Source organism: Silurus aristotelis (genome assembly GCF_946808225.1).
Source record: "Silurus aristotelis genome assembly, chromosome: 11".
NCBI lineage: Eukaryota > Metazoa > Chordata > Actinopteri > Siluriformes > Siluridae > Silurus > Silurus aristotelis.
In genome coordinates, this window is record NC_139584.1 from 20,392,147 (window position 1) to 20,410,976 (window position 18,830).

At 39.3% G+C, this 18,830-nt stretch overlaps 1 protein-coding gene across 1 annotated transcript; it reads left to right on the forward strand.

The window, feature by feature from the left end:
• Positions 1-17,118: 17,118 nt before the first annotated feature.
• LOC310733722 (uncharacterized protein) lies at positions 17,119-18,127 on the forward strand (the record flags this gene model as incomplete). Its single annotated transcript, XM_083555128.1, has 1 exon — positions 17,119-18,127. The coding sequence occupies exon 1, from the start codon at positions 17,246-17,248 to the stop codon at positions 18,125-18,127; it is 882 nt and encodes a 293-aa protein (XP_083411254.1). The 5' UTR covers positions 17,119-17,245.
• Positions 18,128-18,830: the final 703 nt, after the last annotated feature.

Here is an 18,830-nt window from a genome sequence, read left to right on the forward strand (position 1 = left end):
TTTTCCTTCCGATATTGCTGGAAAGTATCTTACTTCTGACACCAAAACTGTTAGATTTTTATCATGCCCAAACAAAACTTAATTGTTGGAGAGGTTTTCCATAAGATCTACAATGCCCGTGGCGCCTGTTTTGATCAGGGAAGAATCACACAGCACACAGAATGGCGCATATGTTCTTCTTTAGCTTATTGCAGATAACAGACAAGTGTATATATACACATTGGACTGAGGACAACCGAGGGCACCTTAGGGACAAGAAGGCACTAATACCTCCCATGACTCCTCTGGATCATCCAAATGGTCATTGGCAAACTTAAGATGTGACTGGACATGTGCTGGTTTAAGCAGGGGAACCTTCCGTGCCATGCATGATTTCAAACCATGACATCTTAGTGTATTACCAACAGTAACCTTGGAAACGGTGGTCCCAGCTCTTTTCAGGTTATTGACCAGCTCCTCCTGTGTAGTTCTGGGCTGATTTCTCACCTTCCTTAGGATCATTGAGACCCCACGAGGTGAGATCTTGCATGGAGCCCCAGTCCGAGGGAGATTGACAGTCATGTTTAGCTTCTTCCATTTTTTAATGATTGCTCCAACAGTGGACCTTTTTTCACCAAGCTGCTTGGCAATTTCCCCGTAGCCCTTTCCAGCCTTGTGGAGGTGTACAATTTTGTCTCTAGTGTCTTTGGGCAGCTCTTTGGTCTTGGCCATGTTAGTAGTTGGATTCTTACTGATTGTATGGGGTGGACAGCTGTATTTATGCAGCTAACGACCTCAAACAGGTGCATCTAATTTAGGATAATAAATGTAGTGGAGGTGGACATTTTAAAGGCAGACTAACAGGTCTTTGAGGGTCAGAATTTTAGCTGATAGACAGGTGTTCAAATACTTATTTGCAGCTGTATCATACAAATAAATAGTTTAAAAATCATATATTGTGATTTCTGGATTTTTTATTTTTTTAGATTATGTCTCTCACAGTGGACATGCACCTACGATGACAATTTTAGACCCCTTCATGATTTCTAAATGGGAGAACTTGCAAAATAGCAGGGTGTTCAAATACCTATTTTTCTCACTGTACATCCTTTCTTGTCATTCAGACCTGCAACACATTCCAAAAAAAGTTGGGACAGTAAAGAATTTACCACTTTGTAATGTTGCCATTCCATTTCACAACACTTAAAAGACGTTTAGGGACTGAAGACACCAAGTGATGAAGTGTTTCAGGTGTATTTTTGTCCCATTCTTCCTGCAAACAAGTCTTAAGGTGGGCAACAGTACGGGGTCTTTGTTGTCGCATTTTGCGCTTCAAAATGCGCCACACATTCTCTATTGGAGACAGGTTGGGACTGCAGGCAGGCCAGTCAAGTACCCATACCCTCTTCCTCCGCAGCCAGGACTTTGTAATGTGTGCAGAATGTGGTTTTGCATTGGTTTGTTGAAATATGCATGGACGGCCCTGGAAAAGATGTCTTCTTGAAGGCAACATATTGTGCTCCAAAATCTCTATTTTGCTGTACTTTTCAGCATTAATGGTGCCATCACAGAAGTGCAAGTTACCTTTGCCAAGGGCACCGACACAACCCCATACCATGACAGACCCTGGCTTTTGGACTTGTTGCTGGTAACAGTCTGGACGATCCTTTTCTTCTTTGGTCCGGAGCACACAGCGTCCATTCCTCCCAAAAAATACCTGAAATACTGATTCATCTGACAACAGTACACGTTTCCACTGTGTGATGGTCCATCTCAGATGCCTCCGAGCCCAGAGAAGTCGACAGCGCTTCTGGTCACTGTTAACATAGAGCTTCCTTTTGGCATAGTACAGTTTTAACTGGCATTTGTGGATGTAACTACATATTGTGGTACTTGATAAAGGTTTGCCAAAGTAGTCCTGAACCCATGTGGTGATATCGCATATAGATGAATGACGATTCTTGATGCAGTGCCACCTGGGGGATCGAAGATCACAGCTGTTCAGCTTAGGCTTGCGCCCTTGTCCTTTACGCACTGAAATTCCTCCAGATTCCTTGAATCTTTTAATTATGTTATGCACTGTTGAAGGTGAAATATCCAAATCTCTTCCTAGCTTTCTTTGAGGAACATTGTTTTTAAACATTTCAAAAATTTTCTCACATTTGTTAGTAAACTGGCAAACCTCGGCCCATCTTTGCTCTTAAAGGACTAGACCTTTCTTGGATGCTGCTTTTGTACCAAATCATAATAATCACCTGGTGACATCACCTGTTTCAAATCACATCATTATTTAACCAATTTACCTAATTACTAGCCCTAAATTGCTCCTGTCCCAACTTTTTTTGGAATGTGCAGGTCTGAATGACAGAAAAGGATGTATATTTACAAATGACAAAGTTGACCAAACAGAACATGAAATATTGTGTTCATATTGTCTGCAATGAAATACAAGTCAAAGTAAATTTAGAAATCACTACTTCCTTTTTTTTTTTATTTGAGTTTTCCATACTGTCTCAACTTTTTCTGATTTGGGGTTGTACAAGACACCTGTCATTCAAGATATACAGGAAGTATTAAATCTTATAACTTTGTTTCTTGTACATGTGTAAAGTTCTCCGTTTACTTCTTGTTACTATATTTTTAATTTCGATAGTGCACCTTTAAATATAAGAAAATAACAGAAGAAAACTTTGGTAAGCAACGAGAAACTGTTGTACTTCCTGTATATCTTGAATGACAGGTGTCTTGTCCAATGATCATTCAACGACATGCATTTTATAATGAATTTATTTCTTTCACAAAAGCTTTTTTTTTATATATATTTTCAATTTTTTCCCTCTTCCACTAAATATATTGTATTTTCATGCACCTGTTTTGTGTATTGTAATGTAAATTGTACTTGTTATTGCCACATTGTTTGTATATGGCTAATTGCTTAATAAAAAAATGAAAAAATTAAACAAATAAAAAAATATATACTTCCTGTATATCTTGAATGACAGGTGTCTCTCGTCCAGTGATCGTTAAGTTTTCCATTCACAAACTATACCTACCTTTTCCGGTTTGTCTGAATTGTCTGTGTTTTCGGATTTGTTAATGGGTTTTCGGATTTGTTGTTTTGTTTTTGCATTTGTTATTTTGTATTCGGATTCGTTCGTGTTTTCTAATTTGTTCATGTATTTTTTGATTTGTTAATGTGTTTTGCACTTCTCGACCACCGTAGAATTCAGTCTGAACGGCAGGTTAGAAAAGTGCTGGACTTATTAAAACAAAGGCTGATACCAGATAAAAGAAGGTTACTAAAAGGATATTATAATGGACAAATGGTTCTGGTTATCTCAGATCCCTTTCCAAAACTTCTAATCACCCCTGATTTAAAACGTCTAACTGGGTCCTTTCTGGAACTGGAAAGGCTAGAGGACTTAAGTTTTCAAGACTCTCAAAGTAAGGTGTTATACACATGATTTGTAAAGGTGTTAAACAAAACAAGCCTTAAAGTTTGAAAGGATACGGTGTGGACAGAGAAATTTGGTTTGGAATATGATGTAAAACCAGTATGGAGAGTTTTATACAAACCACCTTTAGATAAATGCACAGGTGATCTCCAGTGGAGAGTATTACATGGCACAGTTGCTGTTAATACTTTTGTAAATGTTATTAATCCTGATGTGTCAGATAAATGTCCTTTTTGTAAAAAAAAAAAAAAAACAATTTTTCACTGCTTTTTAGCGTGTTTAAGATTCAAAGAGTTATTTGATGTACTTAAACGAGCATTTTAGAATTTCGGTGAGATATTCTCTTTTCAAAGCTTTATTTTGGTCCATATTATAGAGCATCCCAAAGGGGAAGTTGTTAGTTGTTTAACTTTTTGATGAGACAAGCTAAAAGACAAATTTACATTACAAGGCAAATAAAGTGTCAGTAATGCAAAAAGTAGGACCCAAATGCAGGATGCAGCAATAAAGCAAAACAGAAGTCTTTAATACAAAATAATCAAGGAACCACAAAAACAGTGTCCAAAAACTTATGGTCCTCAGGGTAAGGTAATCCACAAAAACACAAACAAAGTGTCCAAAAAAACTCACAGCTCTGAGAAAGAAATAATCCACAAAACAGGGTCCAAAAACTTACAGTCCTCCAGGTGAAATAATCCACATAACACATAGAGTGTACAAAAAATAAAACACACGACCGCTAAGCGAGCAGGGAGAAAGGGAGAGCGGGGTTTGCTCTTTAATAGTGATGTGTAACACTGCCAGTCCTCCTCCCTTTCTCTTCCCGCTCTCCATCGTTCTGTCCGCGCGCAGTAAATCAGATCCATCCAGAGCCACGGTCGTACTCGGAGTTAGCTTGGTTAGCCATGACGTTAAACAGCATGATGCTACACTCCCGGAATTCCCTCTGATGCCGGGTAAGAGCCGCTAGCTCGTCCATCTTGTTGGGTAAAGATCTTACATTTCCCATAACAATGGACGGGAGAGTTGGTCTGTAACGTCTCCTTTTATTCCGATACATAGCTCCAGCACGGTTCCCCAGTCTTCTCCTTCTTAGCTCGCGGGGAATATCCGTTTTTTCTTCAAGTAGCATCGGCATGTTGTGGAATGCTAACAGCTGATCCCTGGTGTAAACAATAGGACCATGGCTTTGAACAGAGTTTCCAGACGCGACTGTGAACAAAGTCCAAAGATGCAGGAAAAGTAGGGCAAACTCGGTGGCTTTGTTTATGTCCATTGTGCAGTTTCCAAATTTACACCTGAGGAGAGCCACCAGGGTATTCTTCCAGGCACGGCGGCAGCGCCTGACCAAAGCACCAGCTGAGGGTACTGAGGTCTCAACTTCCTGAGATGAAAAAATGGGCGGGTGATAGCTATAAGCGGCTTGGAAAGGGGAGAGACCAGTGGCTGAGGACGGCAGAGTATTATGGGCATATTCAGCCCATATCAATTGCGAAGCCCAGGAAGCGTTGTCGTCAGTGCAAAGGATGCGAAGGGCTGTCTCCAGGTCCTGGTTTAACCTTTCAGCTTGCCCGTTGGTCTGCGGGTGAAACCGGAGGACAAGCTGACCGAGATACCCAGGAGGCGGCAGAATTCGTTCCAAAAATTGGCAGTAAACTGTGGACCCCGATCCAAAACGATACAACTAGGGAGACCATGGAGCCGGAACACGTGCTGCAGCAGAAGCTGGGCGGTTTCTTTGGACGAGGGCAGTTTAGGAAGAGGTATGAAATGAGCCATCTTAGAAAACCGATCTATCACAGAAAGAATGGCGCTATGGCCAGCTGAGGGTGGTAGACCGGTAAAAAAGTCAAGGGCTATATGGGACCATGGGCGATGCGGAAAGGGAAGCGGGCGGAGGAGACCCGCCGGGGGGTTTCTGGAGCTCTTGTGCTGGGCGCAAACAAGACAGGCGGCCACAAACTTCCCCCAATAGTGGGCCACCAAAAACGTTGCCGCAGAAGGGCCAAGGTGCGAGGGGTTCCCGGGTGGCAGAAGAGTTGAGAGCAGTGGCACCACTGGAGTAACTGTGAACGGAGCTGGTCCGGAACGTAGAGCCTGTCCTCCGGACAGCCGTCCGGGGTGGGTTGTCCCGAAGTGGCCCTGTGCACTCTGCGTTCAATGTCCAAGTCAAGGACCCTGACGGAAACGGATGGAGGTAGAATGTGACACGGTTCTTTACCTTCCTCCTCGCCGCAGGAACCCAGTCGGGACAGGGCATCCGGTTTGCAGTTCTTGGAGCCCAGACTGTAGGAGAGGGTAAAGCAAGAACGCCCAAAAAACAGCCCCCACCTGGCCTGCCGGGGGTTAAGGCGCTTGGCTGCCCGCAGAAACTCCAGGTTGCGATGTTCCATCCACACAATGAACGGGTGTTCGGCACCCTCCAACCAATGACGCCATTCCTCAAGCGCCAGCTTGACGGCCAGCAGTTTGCGATCCCCGATGGAGTAGTTCTGTTCCGCGGGACATAGTCAGCACGAGAAGAAGGCACATGGATGGAGGCGGTTGTCGGTGACACCTCTCTGAGACAGAATGGCCCCCACACTCTTGTCAGAGGCATCAACCTCCACAACAAATTACCGGGATGGATCAGGCAGGGTAAGGACAGGTGCAGAAGTGAACTGGGTCTTGAGCTCCAGAAAGGCCTGTTCCGCCTCGGAATTCCAAATGAATGGCTGATGAGTAGAGGTGAGTCGGTGTAGTGGTGCCGCGATGGTGCTAAAACCGCGGATGAACTTGCGGTAAAAATTATCAAAACCAAGGAACCTTTGCAGTTGCTTGCGATTCTCTGGTTCGGGCCACCCCTCTACGGCGCAGATCCAGGTCGGATCCATCGAAACATTCCCTGCCGACAAGATGAAGCCCAGAAAAGATGTGCTGGACACATTGAATTCACATTTCTCGGCCTTCACATACAACTGGCTCTGAAGTAGACAGGTGAGCACAGTGCGTACATGGCAGCGGTGTTCCTCCAGGGAGCGGGAGTAGATCAAAATGTCGTCCAGGTAGACAAACACAAACCGATGGAGCATGTCCCGAAGAACGTCGTTGACCAGGGCCTGGAAAACAGCAGGGGCGTTAGTGAGGCCAAACGGCATGACCAGGTACTCATAATGGCCTGCTGGGGTGTTAAAGGCTGTCTTCCAATCATCCCCCTCATGGATGCATACCAGGTGGTAGGCGTTGCAGAGGTCAAGCTTGGTAAAGATGGTGGCTCCCTCAAAAACTGAAAAGCCGAGGACATCAAAAGCAAGGGGTACCGATTCTTAATGGTGATTGAGTTAAGTCCCCGGTAGTCGATGCAGGGGCGGAGGCTCTTGTCCTTCTTTTCCACAAAAAAGAAACCTGCCCCCGCCGGGGAGGAGGAAGGGTGGATGATCCCAGAAGCGAGGGACTCCCGGATGTAGTCCGCCATAGCTTCCTTTTCAGGACCAGTCAGGTGGTAGAGGCGGCCTCGGGGAGGAGTAGTTCCCGGCAACAGATCAATACCACAATCATATGGACGGTGGGGCGGTATAGATAAGGCTCTCGCTTTACTGAAAACAGTGCCCAGATCATGGTACTCCGCAGGGACAGAGCTGAGGTCGGAGGGGGATTCCCCACCAGAACGATTAGGAATAAGGGGAACCGAGGAGAGACAGCTGGCATGACACGAAATCCCCCATTCCAACACCCGGCCACTGGTCCAGTCCAGGCGAGGGTTGTGCCTCTGCAACCACGGGAAACCGAACATGGCAGGCGTTAGCGGGGATGGGATGATGAGGAACGATAACCATTCACGATGTTGTTCATCGATGGAAACGAGGAGAGGCTTGGTGCGGTGGGTGACCCGATAGAGAACATGGCCGTTAAAAGCGCGGACCAGGAGTCAACGCCCAGTTGACGAGCGAGCTCTTCGTCCAAAAACTCAGCGTCCACCCTGGAGTCAACAAAAACCACTAATTCACAACTGTGGCCCTGGACATCGACCCGAACTTTAAGCAACGGCCTAAAGGGGGCTGGGAGTCCTTGGCCCGGCGCTATGGCCCCACGTTTAACGCCGAGCCCTCTCTTTTGCTGGACAGGGCCCCCGAAGAAAAACGTCGTAGAGCACCGTGGAATACCACTCACTCTTGTCCGCAACGGTGCGGAAATCCGTGGCGTATTCAGCGACAGATCGCCCGTCTTGAGTGGTCTGGAATAACGAACTCCGAGAGAAAGGGAGAGCAGGGTTTTGTGAATGAAATAAAATGAAAACAAAGCAAAGCCGCAACGGGCGGCACGGCGCGATACCGAGGAAAAAACAAAAACGGAAAAAAAAAACGGAAGATCCGAAACCGAAAGCAAAAATACGGGAAAGCAAAACTGAGGGACAGGAATGTCAAAAAAAAAAAAAAAAAACGGAAGCCAACGAGACAATCTGGCAGTGAGCGTGTCTATTTATGTGATGGCAAGATGGCGGCCGGGACGGTTGCAAATTCGCGCTACCCCAGAAGTGGAAGCGCCGGAAGTGCACGCGCCGCTGGCTGACATAAAGATAGATGGTAGAGAGGGGCAAAGAGTAGAGTTGGTTTGTAAAAACGTGGTAAAAAGTCGTGTCCTGATTTATTTTAAGTTTTATAAATTAATCAATTTACATTGTAATAGATGGAATGTTATCTTTTAATACTGTTTTTATATGGGTGGTGGGTTTATAAGAAATAATTTCATGTGGTTATACAGAGATGGAAGTGGTTTTTATTAAGTTTATTAAGGTGTTGTTTAAGTTTTGAACTTATAAAGTGAATTTGTTTTTATGATTAAATAAAGTAAAAAACTCTCAAGTTAAACATGCTCCTGAGGTTCCAGTGACCACTGTTCCTACCCCTTATCCCTCCTCAGATCTTCCCACTTCCCACTTCCTGGCCTGCCTTTGGATAGTGTCCTCTTCGATTGGAGGACACACTGTGCATTTGGTGATGGTTTCTCATCAATGCCCTGGGGTTCCATGAAATTATGGAGTAAGAACAGGGCTTTGAGGATGGATTTTGACTGTAGTTAATTTAAACAATCTGCTACACTGACAGGACTACAGTTTGCTTCTGAACACCATTACTGCACCCTGCAACATTGTTTATCTGTAATAGATAGACATTCGGAGCAACCCAGATGAGGATTGGTTCCCTCTAGAAAACTGGTTCCGCTCTAGGTTTCTTCCTTATGCCATCTCGGGTAGTTTTTCCTTGCCACAGTCACCACCGGCTTGCTCATAAGGAAGAAACTTACACTTATAAAGAACATCTTATTAATTTTTATCACCACATTATCTGTGTAAAGCTGCTTTAAGATAATGTTCATTGTTTAAAATGATATACAACTAAAAATTAATTTAATTGAATTGAACCACGAGTCTCGATTATTAAACATTTTCACAATAGTCTGATTTTCTGAGATACTTAAATTTGGATTTTTACATTAGTTGTAAGCCATAATCATCTAAATTAAAATAAATATTTCAGTCTGTGTGTGATTTAATCTATATAATCTATATAATATACAATATAAATGTTCCACATTTTGTATTGTATTACTACAATTAATCAACTTTTTAATGATAATCTAATTTATTGAGATGCACCTGTATATACAATGACTTTGTGAGGTTTGCACAGAGCCAACAACACTAGTGGCAAGACTTCACAGAAGAATGAAAAACTAAATCAGGAATTAACTTTTAACAAGTACATGCAGATGTGATTGTTCAGGCCATAGATTATATCTCAAATAATAAAGGTGGGGTGAAAAAAACGTGTGGGTCTATTATTCTCATTCATGAAACGTTGCTAATAATAAAGCTTTCTTACAGTATGGTAATGTGATTAGTAAACTACTAGAAAGCTTATTACTAGCACTATATATTTGTCCCTAAACATATCTTTATGTAATATTATTTTTTAATTGTAATTCGATTTATTTGTGTGTTTGTTTTTGTTCCTTAAGGCAAGAAAAAAGTGTCTGAGATAATAGTAAACCTTGAGAAAAACTTGACTTAAAAGGGAACCCATCTTCACTCAGTCAAAACTTCACAGTCAAAAAACCTGAGTGTATGCATAAGACTGGGAAAGTAACAGCATCCAAACATTCCAGAACACTCTGCTACCTCTAAATTGTGCTGATAATATTGCAACGTTCCTCTCCCATAACTTCAGCATCTGGTCACTTTAGTTCTGAGACATATATGGACTGTTCCCAAACCCGAAATAACAGCCCTATATATACAGTGAGGAAAATAAGTATTTGAACACCCTGCTATTTTGCATGTTCTCCCACTTAGAAATCATAGAGGGGTCTGAAATTGTCATCATAGGTGCATGTTAACTGTGAGAGACATAATCTAAAAAAAAGAAATCCAGAGAATCCCAATATAGGATTTTTAAACTATTTATTTGTATGATACAGCTGCAAATAAGTATTTGAACACCTGTCTATCAGCTAGAATTCTGACCCTCAAAGACCTGTCTGCCTTTAAAATGTCCACCTCCACTACATTTATTATCCTTAATTAGATGCACCTGTTTGAGGTCGTTAGCTGCATAAAGACACCTGTCCACCCCATACAATCAGTAAGAATCCAACCACTAACATGGCCAAGACCAAAGAGCTGTCCAAAGACACTAGAGACAAAATTGTACACCTCCACAAGGCTGGAAAGGGCAATGGGGAAATTGCAAAGCAGCTTGGTGAAAAAAGGTCCACTGTTGGAGCAATCGTTGGGAAATGGAAGAAGCTAAACATGACTGTCAATCTCCCTCGGACTGGGGCTCCATGCAAGATTTTACCTCGTGGGGTCTCAAAGATCCTAAGGAAGGTGAGAAATCAGCCCAGAACTACACGGGAGGAGCTGGTCAATGACCTGAAAAGAGCTGGGACCACCGTTTCCAAGGTTACTGTTGGTAATACACTAAGACGTCATGGTTTGAAATCATGCATGGCACGGAAGGTTCCCCTGCTTAAACCAGCACATGTCCAGGCACGTCTTAAGTTTGCCAATGACCATTGAATGATCCAGAGGAGTCATGGGAGAAAGTCATGTGGTCAGATGAGACCAAAATAAAACTTTTGGGTCATAATTCCACTAAACGTGTTTAGAGAAAGAACAATGATGAGTACCATCCCAAGAACACCATCCCTACTGTGAAGCATGGGGGGTGGTAGCATTATGCTTTGGGGGTGTTTTTCTGCACATGGGACAGGGCGACTGCACTGTATTAAGGAAAGGATGACCGGGGCCATGTATTGCGAGATTTTGGGAAACAACCTCCTTCCCTCAGTTAGAGAATTACAGATGGGTCGAGGCTGGGTCTTCCAACATGACAATGACCCGAAGCACACAGCCAGGATAACCAAGGAGTGGCTCTGTAAGAAGCATATCAAGGTTCTGGCATGGCCTAGCCAGTCTCCAGACCTAAACCCAATAGAGAATCTTTGGAGGGAGCTCAAACTCTGTGTTTTTCAGCAACAGGCCAGAAACCTGACTGATCTAGAGAAGATCTGTGTGGAGGAGTGGGCCAAAATCCCTCCTGCAGTGTGTGCAAACCTGGTGAAAAACTACAGGAAACGTTTGACCTCTGTAATTGCAAACAAAGGCTACTGTACCAAATATTAACATTGACTTTCTCAGGTGTTCAAATACTTATTTGCAGCTGTATCATACAAATAAATAGTAAAAAAATCATACATTGTGATTTCTGGATTCCTTTTTTAGATTATGTCTCTTACAGTGGACATGCACCTACGATGACAATTTCAGACGCCTCCATGATTTTTAAGTGGGAGAACTTGCAAAATAGCAGGGTGTTCAAATACTTATTTTCCTCACTGTATATAATTACTGGATGCTACATGGTGGTAAATATGGCCCTGTCTCAACCTTTTTGATTGTTGCAACCTATAATTTCTAAATGACCTTATTTGTTCATTAAATGGTACATTTCCTCTGTTTGAACATTGGATATGTTTTGTATGTTCAACTGTAAATATAATATTGCTTATAAGTTTTGGAAATTAATGCATTTTTGGAATTGGGTTGTACTGTTAGAGTGATAAAATGCAGAATGTTTCATGCAAAGTTGATTGATTATAAAATGCTACTATTGACTTATAAAAAACTTAATGGTCACATGCCCATTATCTGAGTGATGACCATGACCATGCCTGCTTCAATATAAAGGTGCAGGCTGCATATGCAAGCCAAGTCCCGGTTGAGGACATCTCCACCTCCACCGACACCGCCCTTCGAAATCTCAACTCAGAACCGATTGTGCTATTGCAGTCAAAGGTAGGGTACACACTTGCTGTTTTCCTGGTGTTCGGCTTCTCAATGTCGCTGCACAGGTACCCACAATCCTGAATGAAAACTTTGGAGCTGTTGTCCTCCATGCCGGAACGAATGACACCAGGCAAACCAAGATCCTGAAAAGGGACTTCAGGATCCTGGTGGAGAATGAACCCAGCGCATCGCCCACAACGAGAATCATAGTGTCAGGACTGCTTCCCACTTACCAGCGAGAAATTGAGAGGTTCTAGACTTAGTAGACACTAGTCATTTTAATTCTTAAAATCTGTACTGTCCTCAACACGTGTTAGTGCTTTGACAGATAAACTCCCTTCCCTCACATGACTCTGAAGACAAGAAGTTTATTTGCCCACAGGTTTATTGGTCTTGGGTATGGAGTGAAACTACAAATTAACTGCTTCTTCTTCTTCTTCTTTCGGCTGCTCCCTTTAGGGGTCGCCACAGCAAATCATCCGTCTCCATACCACCCTGTCCTCTACATCTGCCTCTTTCACACCAACTACCTGCATGCCTTCCCTCACCACATCCATAAACTTCCTCCTTGGCCTTCCTCTTTTTCTCCTTCATGGTGGCTCCATCCTCAGCATTCTTCTACCAATATAACTCATGTCCCTCTGCACATGTCCAAACCATCTCAATCTCGCCTCCCTCACCTTGTCACCAAAACATACTACATGGGCTGTCCCTCTAATAAACTTATTTCTAATCTTGTCCATCCTTGTCACTTCCAACGAAAACCTCAACATCTTCAGCTCTGCTACCTCCAGCTCCGCCTCCTGTCTTTTACTCAATGCCACTGTCTCTAATCCATACAACAGCGCAGGCAGGGGTGCAATTAACAGTTTTAAGGGGGGTATGCAAGACAGAATTTTGGGCCCCTATATATATATATATATATATATATATATATATATATATATATATATATATATATATATATATATATATACAATGTTATATTATTATTAATAAAGTAAATATAGTTTCATTTTATTTACAGAGAATTTATTTTATTTTACCACAGTGTTATTATTTAAAATATGTGTATGTACGATTAAAAAAAAAAACCTAATTGGAAAAATTTTAATTGATGATTGTGGGGCCCCCTAGCGTTCTCTTGGGCCCATATGCCTGGCATACTCTGCACCCCCCCTAACGGCGCCCCTGAGCGCAGGTCTCGCCACAGTCATATAAACTGAAACTACAAATGAACAAATAAACATATTTCAATAATACATTTGACACTAAAGCACAATGTGGCTAATGCAATAGCTGGATGGAAAATTATTGATAATGATCTTAAACCAGGAATGGGCAAACTTTTTGACTCACGGGCCACAATGGGTTCTAAAATTTGACAGAGGGGCCGGGTCATACATACACATACACACACATACGTGTATATATATATATATATATATATATATATATATATATATATATATATATATATATATATATATATATATATATATACATATACATATATACACACACACACAAACACATACATATACATACATACATACATACATATATATATGTATGTATGTATGTATGTATGTATGTATATGTATGTGTTTGTTTTTATACCACATCGCAGTTTTTATAGAGTATCAGATTAAGCTCTCTTAAGAGAAGGAGTATTGCACGCGAACGTCAATTGAGCTGAAGTGCGACATCTTTGGGGGAAACGTGGGCATTACAGGGGAACTGTCAATTGAACAATGTTTACACTTACCTATTTTAATAGAATTTGGTCACGTTCGGCGGGCCGGATTAATAAACCCAACGGGCCGTGTGTGACCCGCGGGCCTTAGTTTGCCAAGTCTGTCTTAAACCATAACAATTTACATTTATATGCAAGTATAATGTACATCCATGTCAATCAAATACATACTTACAAGCGATGCTGTTGCAGGGTTAAAGATTACAAAAATATATGGCGATTAAAGAGAGCCATCATTACAGATGCCCGCATGGAGCACTCACTACTTCCTGATTCACGTGAATACGGGAAATCACAGAATTACAGCAACATCAAACTTGCCACTAGATGGAGCTTTAAACCATAAATAAATTGAACAGGATAATTAGTGCCATGGATAACATTAAAGAATTACAGACATTAAATAATTAAATGTGTTATCAAATTAAACACAAAATAAAGAATCTGTAACATTGAACTTGTTCCAGCACAAATTCTGTAAAGCTGCTTTGAGACAATGTCCATTGTGAAAAGCACTATAGAAATTAACTTAAACTTGAAACTTGAATTTTTTTGTTGGCACCTCATGATTACAGCAGAGGGAAGAGTTTTCTGTTACTAAGTTCCACAAAAGACTTGCATTTAGTGTTTGGAATTCAGACACAGTCACAGTTTTCAAGTCTAGATTTAAAAACATATTTGTTTATTTAAACCTTATGTGAATTAAGTTCATGAACTATAATATATTACACTATTCATGAATTATACTGACAAAAACATTTATCAAAAAAAAAACTTTCGCAGAGAGCAGCATGTGTTTCAAAATAATGAATCCTGAGACATGCTACAGAAGATGGAGCAATTAGACCAGCCAGACAAGAAAGATGTGCATATAACGTAAGGAATTTATAGAATAGACATACAGAAAGAGCTGCACAGAACAATGGCTCTGTAATGACATATTATTTACATATTAATGTATGTGTTGTGTTGAAGGGCATATATAGAAACATGAGGCAGGTAAACCAATAAGTGGAATATTTAAATAAAAGACAGAATACATTTAACATTGTAAAAAAAGGATGAACGGGACAGTTTTTCTCTTATTTGCCATTTACTATCATGGGTCACGTTTTAACTGTCGTCCTCCTTCAATCTATATGCATATAGTATTTGCTGCTCCAGTGGTTGCTGCATATTGTTGCTTGCTTAAATACTCAGTTGTTCTGTTGCTAACTATTGAACCTGTACAAGAAGTATTAAGGAACGCTCAATCGAACAAAGTGAGTAAGATGCTTTATTACAGAACTATATTGTTTTAGCACATATTAGAAGCAAAAATGTTTATTGTAATTTTGGAATATAATTAATATATAAACTGAATATAAAATATATATAAATATAAACTGTTGTTATTAAGTGGAATATGGAAAATATGCTTGTGTGCAATGGCTTTATCAGCCAGTTGGTTTATACAGCTAAATACAAAAAAGAAGATATTTTTCTATATTATTTATCTAATTTGGAGATTTTGTATTTTTTTATTTATTTTTTGCCAAAAAAAATAGGCATTATTATAAATATTTAAGAAATGCCAGTGAATATTCAATAAAGGCTACTCTGAAACAATGCATTAATGAGTGGGTGTTCACTTGTTCCTCAATGTGCTCAGTGAGTACAGTTTTGGAAGTTTTTTTTTTTCATACTTTCATACTGGTATCCATCATAAATGCACAGCTGTATTTACTACTCCTATTATATTCCATAAAAGTCTATGCTGGAAGCGTGAAATACATGATGAGGGTAAATGATAAAAATAAAAATAAAAATAAAAATAAAATTCAATACAATTAAATTAAATTAAATTAAAGAAATAAATAAATAAATAAAGAAATAAAGAAATAAAGAAATAAATAAAGAAATAAAGAAATAAAAAAAAATAAAAACAGTCACTGATTATTCAGTGTACACTGCCTGGCAAGAAAAAAGTTGCGCATTCAGTTCACACTTTAATTATGGCACATATTCATCATGGCAATGTTTAAACTATTTTAAATATTCATGAATGTATGTAATTTCATCATAAAAAAATTTTTCATCAAAAAGGTGTAGGTCTTGTGTTATGGGCAAAGCCTCAAACCCCTTTAGAATTGGCTTAGGGCTGTAACTGTCATGTTTACCGTGATAAAAATGTAATGAATAGATGTTTGATGAGCGTGCATTGCCTTTTTAGCCTGGTTCTTTTCAAGATTCTTTCCTTATACCAACTCATGGCCACCATTACCACTGGGTTGCTTATTTGAGGAAAAACATATAAGATAAGATAAGATAAGATAAGATAAGATAAGATAAGATAAGATAAGATAAGATAAGATATACCTTTATTCATCCCACAGTGGGGAACTTTCTCTGTTACACAAGCTAAGAAAAAATAAGTGCAAATATATAAAAGAATAGACATATACTATAGTATACAGTATATACACAACACAATGTATAAATACAAATAAGGAAAAAGGGAATATCGGGAATAATTTATAATTGTATTCATTTATATAATGTATTTATATAATGTATTTATTACTGTAAAGCTTATTTAGGACAATGTCCAGTGTTAAAAGCACCATACAAATTAAATGTAATGGAATTAAAGTAATACATTTTACTATAAATACTGACACACTAGAATAAGAAATGTGTTCAATTTTTTAACAACATGTTGATGATTCTTGAAGACTCATCATTAATCTGAACAAGCATTATCAAATTTGTATGAGGTGTTTATCAAACCATATTTGCTTGAAGTCTTTGCTATGACTGTGTGGTTTGTTTGTTTGTTTTTTTCCTCCTGTGTTGCTTAGTAATATTGTGTTTGTAAAATTGATTAAATAACTATTACCTTTATCAATTATTTATTTAAATTAATCTATATTAATTTAGGTGAATTTATTATTTTTTTTTAGTGGAGCTGCCAGTCATATTAATATCAAATTATTAGGATGTGTTTCAATGTAGCTACTTCTCAGCACTAAAAGGTAATTTCTAAAGACTAAGTGGACTAATTAAGAAAATATCATAGATTATTTAAAGCTTATACTATTATTTTTAAAGACTTTATAAATACATTAAAAAAAATTTAATCATTGTATTTTATGAAATCATTCTTGTCTAGTAAAACACAGAATATATAACCATGTTGTGTATTTAGGATATTTGTATTAATAATGGTTTTGTTTCAATTTACAGGGTTCACATTGGCTGAAAATAGCAAAATAAAAAATAAAGCTGTTTATGTTTCTTATCATTTTTGGATGCCTATGTTATATCTTGATTTTAAAATGGAAGCATTTTTCCATTCACAATACTATTTACATTGCTGAAAACATGGAAAATCACTATAAGAGCAACCCAACATCTACATGCAGCCGTTTGGATACACGCAACACCCCCAAGTCTTCCTCCAACTCCATAACCCCTATTAAAAACTCCAGCCATTTTGCAGTGTCTGCATTTATTGATCACAGGATTAATAAAGCTATTCAAGTTATCAGCATAATAAAAAGAAACAGTATACAGCCACTTTATTGCCACTACTTTAACAATGGCCAAGTTGTTGAGTTTACTAAAGCTGAAATCGAGATACACAGCGATCATTTTCAATACCCATTTGGTGCATCAGATGTGTTGTGCCAGGGTAAAACCACAGACAATGTAACACACATCACCATTTCAGCTGAAGCAGCTCATGAAATGTCAGATGTTAATAACCTACTCTTCTTGCCAGTAAAGAATAGAGTGATTAATGAATCATTCAAGTACAACTTCACCGTCTGTATTTCAAATCTTTTTGGAAACTACAATAATGTCCTGCAGTTTGTTCAAACCATGGAGATGTACAAGCTTCTTGGTGTACAACGTGTCATAATCTACAACACCAGCTGTGGTTCTGACTTGGAAAAACTTTTACAGCACTATGAGAAAGAGGAAATTCTAGAGATTGTGCCATGGCCTATTGATCAGTTCCTTACTCCTTCTGTAGGATGGGACATCAGATTGGATAAAGGGGACATTCAGTATTATGGTCAGTTGGTAACTCTTAATGAGTGCATTTATAGGCAAATGTATGAGTCCAAATATGTCCTGTTAAATGACATTGATGAGATCATCATGCCCTATAAGTATGCCAACCTTGCATTACTGATAGAACCTTTGCAACAGGAGCACAATGATGTGACTGTATTTCTCATAGAGAACCACGTTTTCCCAAAGACACAGTTTGAAGAAAGTGGAAAGTTCCGCCGACCGGAATGGAAAAATATTCCTGGTATCAATATTATGGAACACATTTACAGAGAACCAGATCGAAAGAATATATTTAACAACAGAAAGATGATCATTAACCCCAGGAGCGTGATGCAAACCTCAGTACATTCCACCCTGAAACACACTGGACAAGTCTATCATGTTCCTCACGATGTGTGTCGGCTTGTTCATGTGAGAACACCATTACAGGGGAATCTTAACAAGAAGCAATTATTTGTTGACACAAGAGTATGGGACTTTCAGCAAGAACTGATACATAATGTAGATAGTGCCCTGCAATTATCAGGATTGTTAAAAAGTCATGAATGATATGGGTTATTTTATTCTTTTTTGCAGAATCTTTCACAAAGAATCAGTTTTTTGAATTGCGTTTTAAGTTGTAGGAAAACAGCTTAGCTGTTTTTCTTTATTTCAAATGTTTGTTATACTGGTTTTTATGAGTAAACTATGCTGGTCATTGTAATATGTGTATTTGTATGCACAGTGCTAAACCTAAATTACATTTACTATTCACTTTATTAGGAACACCTGTACATCTGCATGATGTTATTCAATCAGCCAATCTTCTGGCAGTAGCAGAATGAATACATTTGTGCAGCTTAATTCATAAATTGCTGATCTCCTCGGAATTTTAAACACAGCAGTCTCTAGTGATATGTTTCTGAATCACAGTTCTTTGAGTAGAAATGGCATGTTGATAAAGTAAATTAAAGGAAAATGGTCACATTGTTTAAACTGTCAGGAAGCTTAGAGTAAATTCATAATCATGTTGTACAAGCAGGGTGAACAGAAAATCATCTCAAGATGTATTTTTTTTTGTACATTCTGAGATGCTTTTCTGGTCACCACAGTTGTAAAGACTGGAAGGATAAGTTACTATAAACATTCTATTATATTATACTAGTATACCTATGGTATACTATATACCTTAAGTTACTTTATACATTATACAGACCTTTCTGGTCATTCTACTCCAATCTCTTTCAAGATATTTCACAGGATCTGTTTTGTT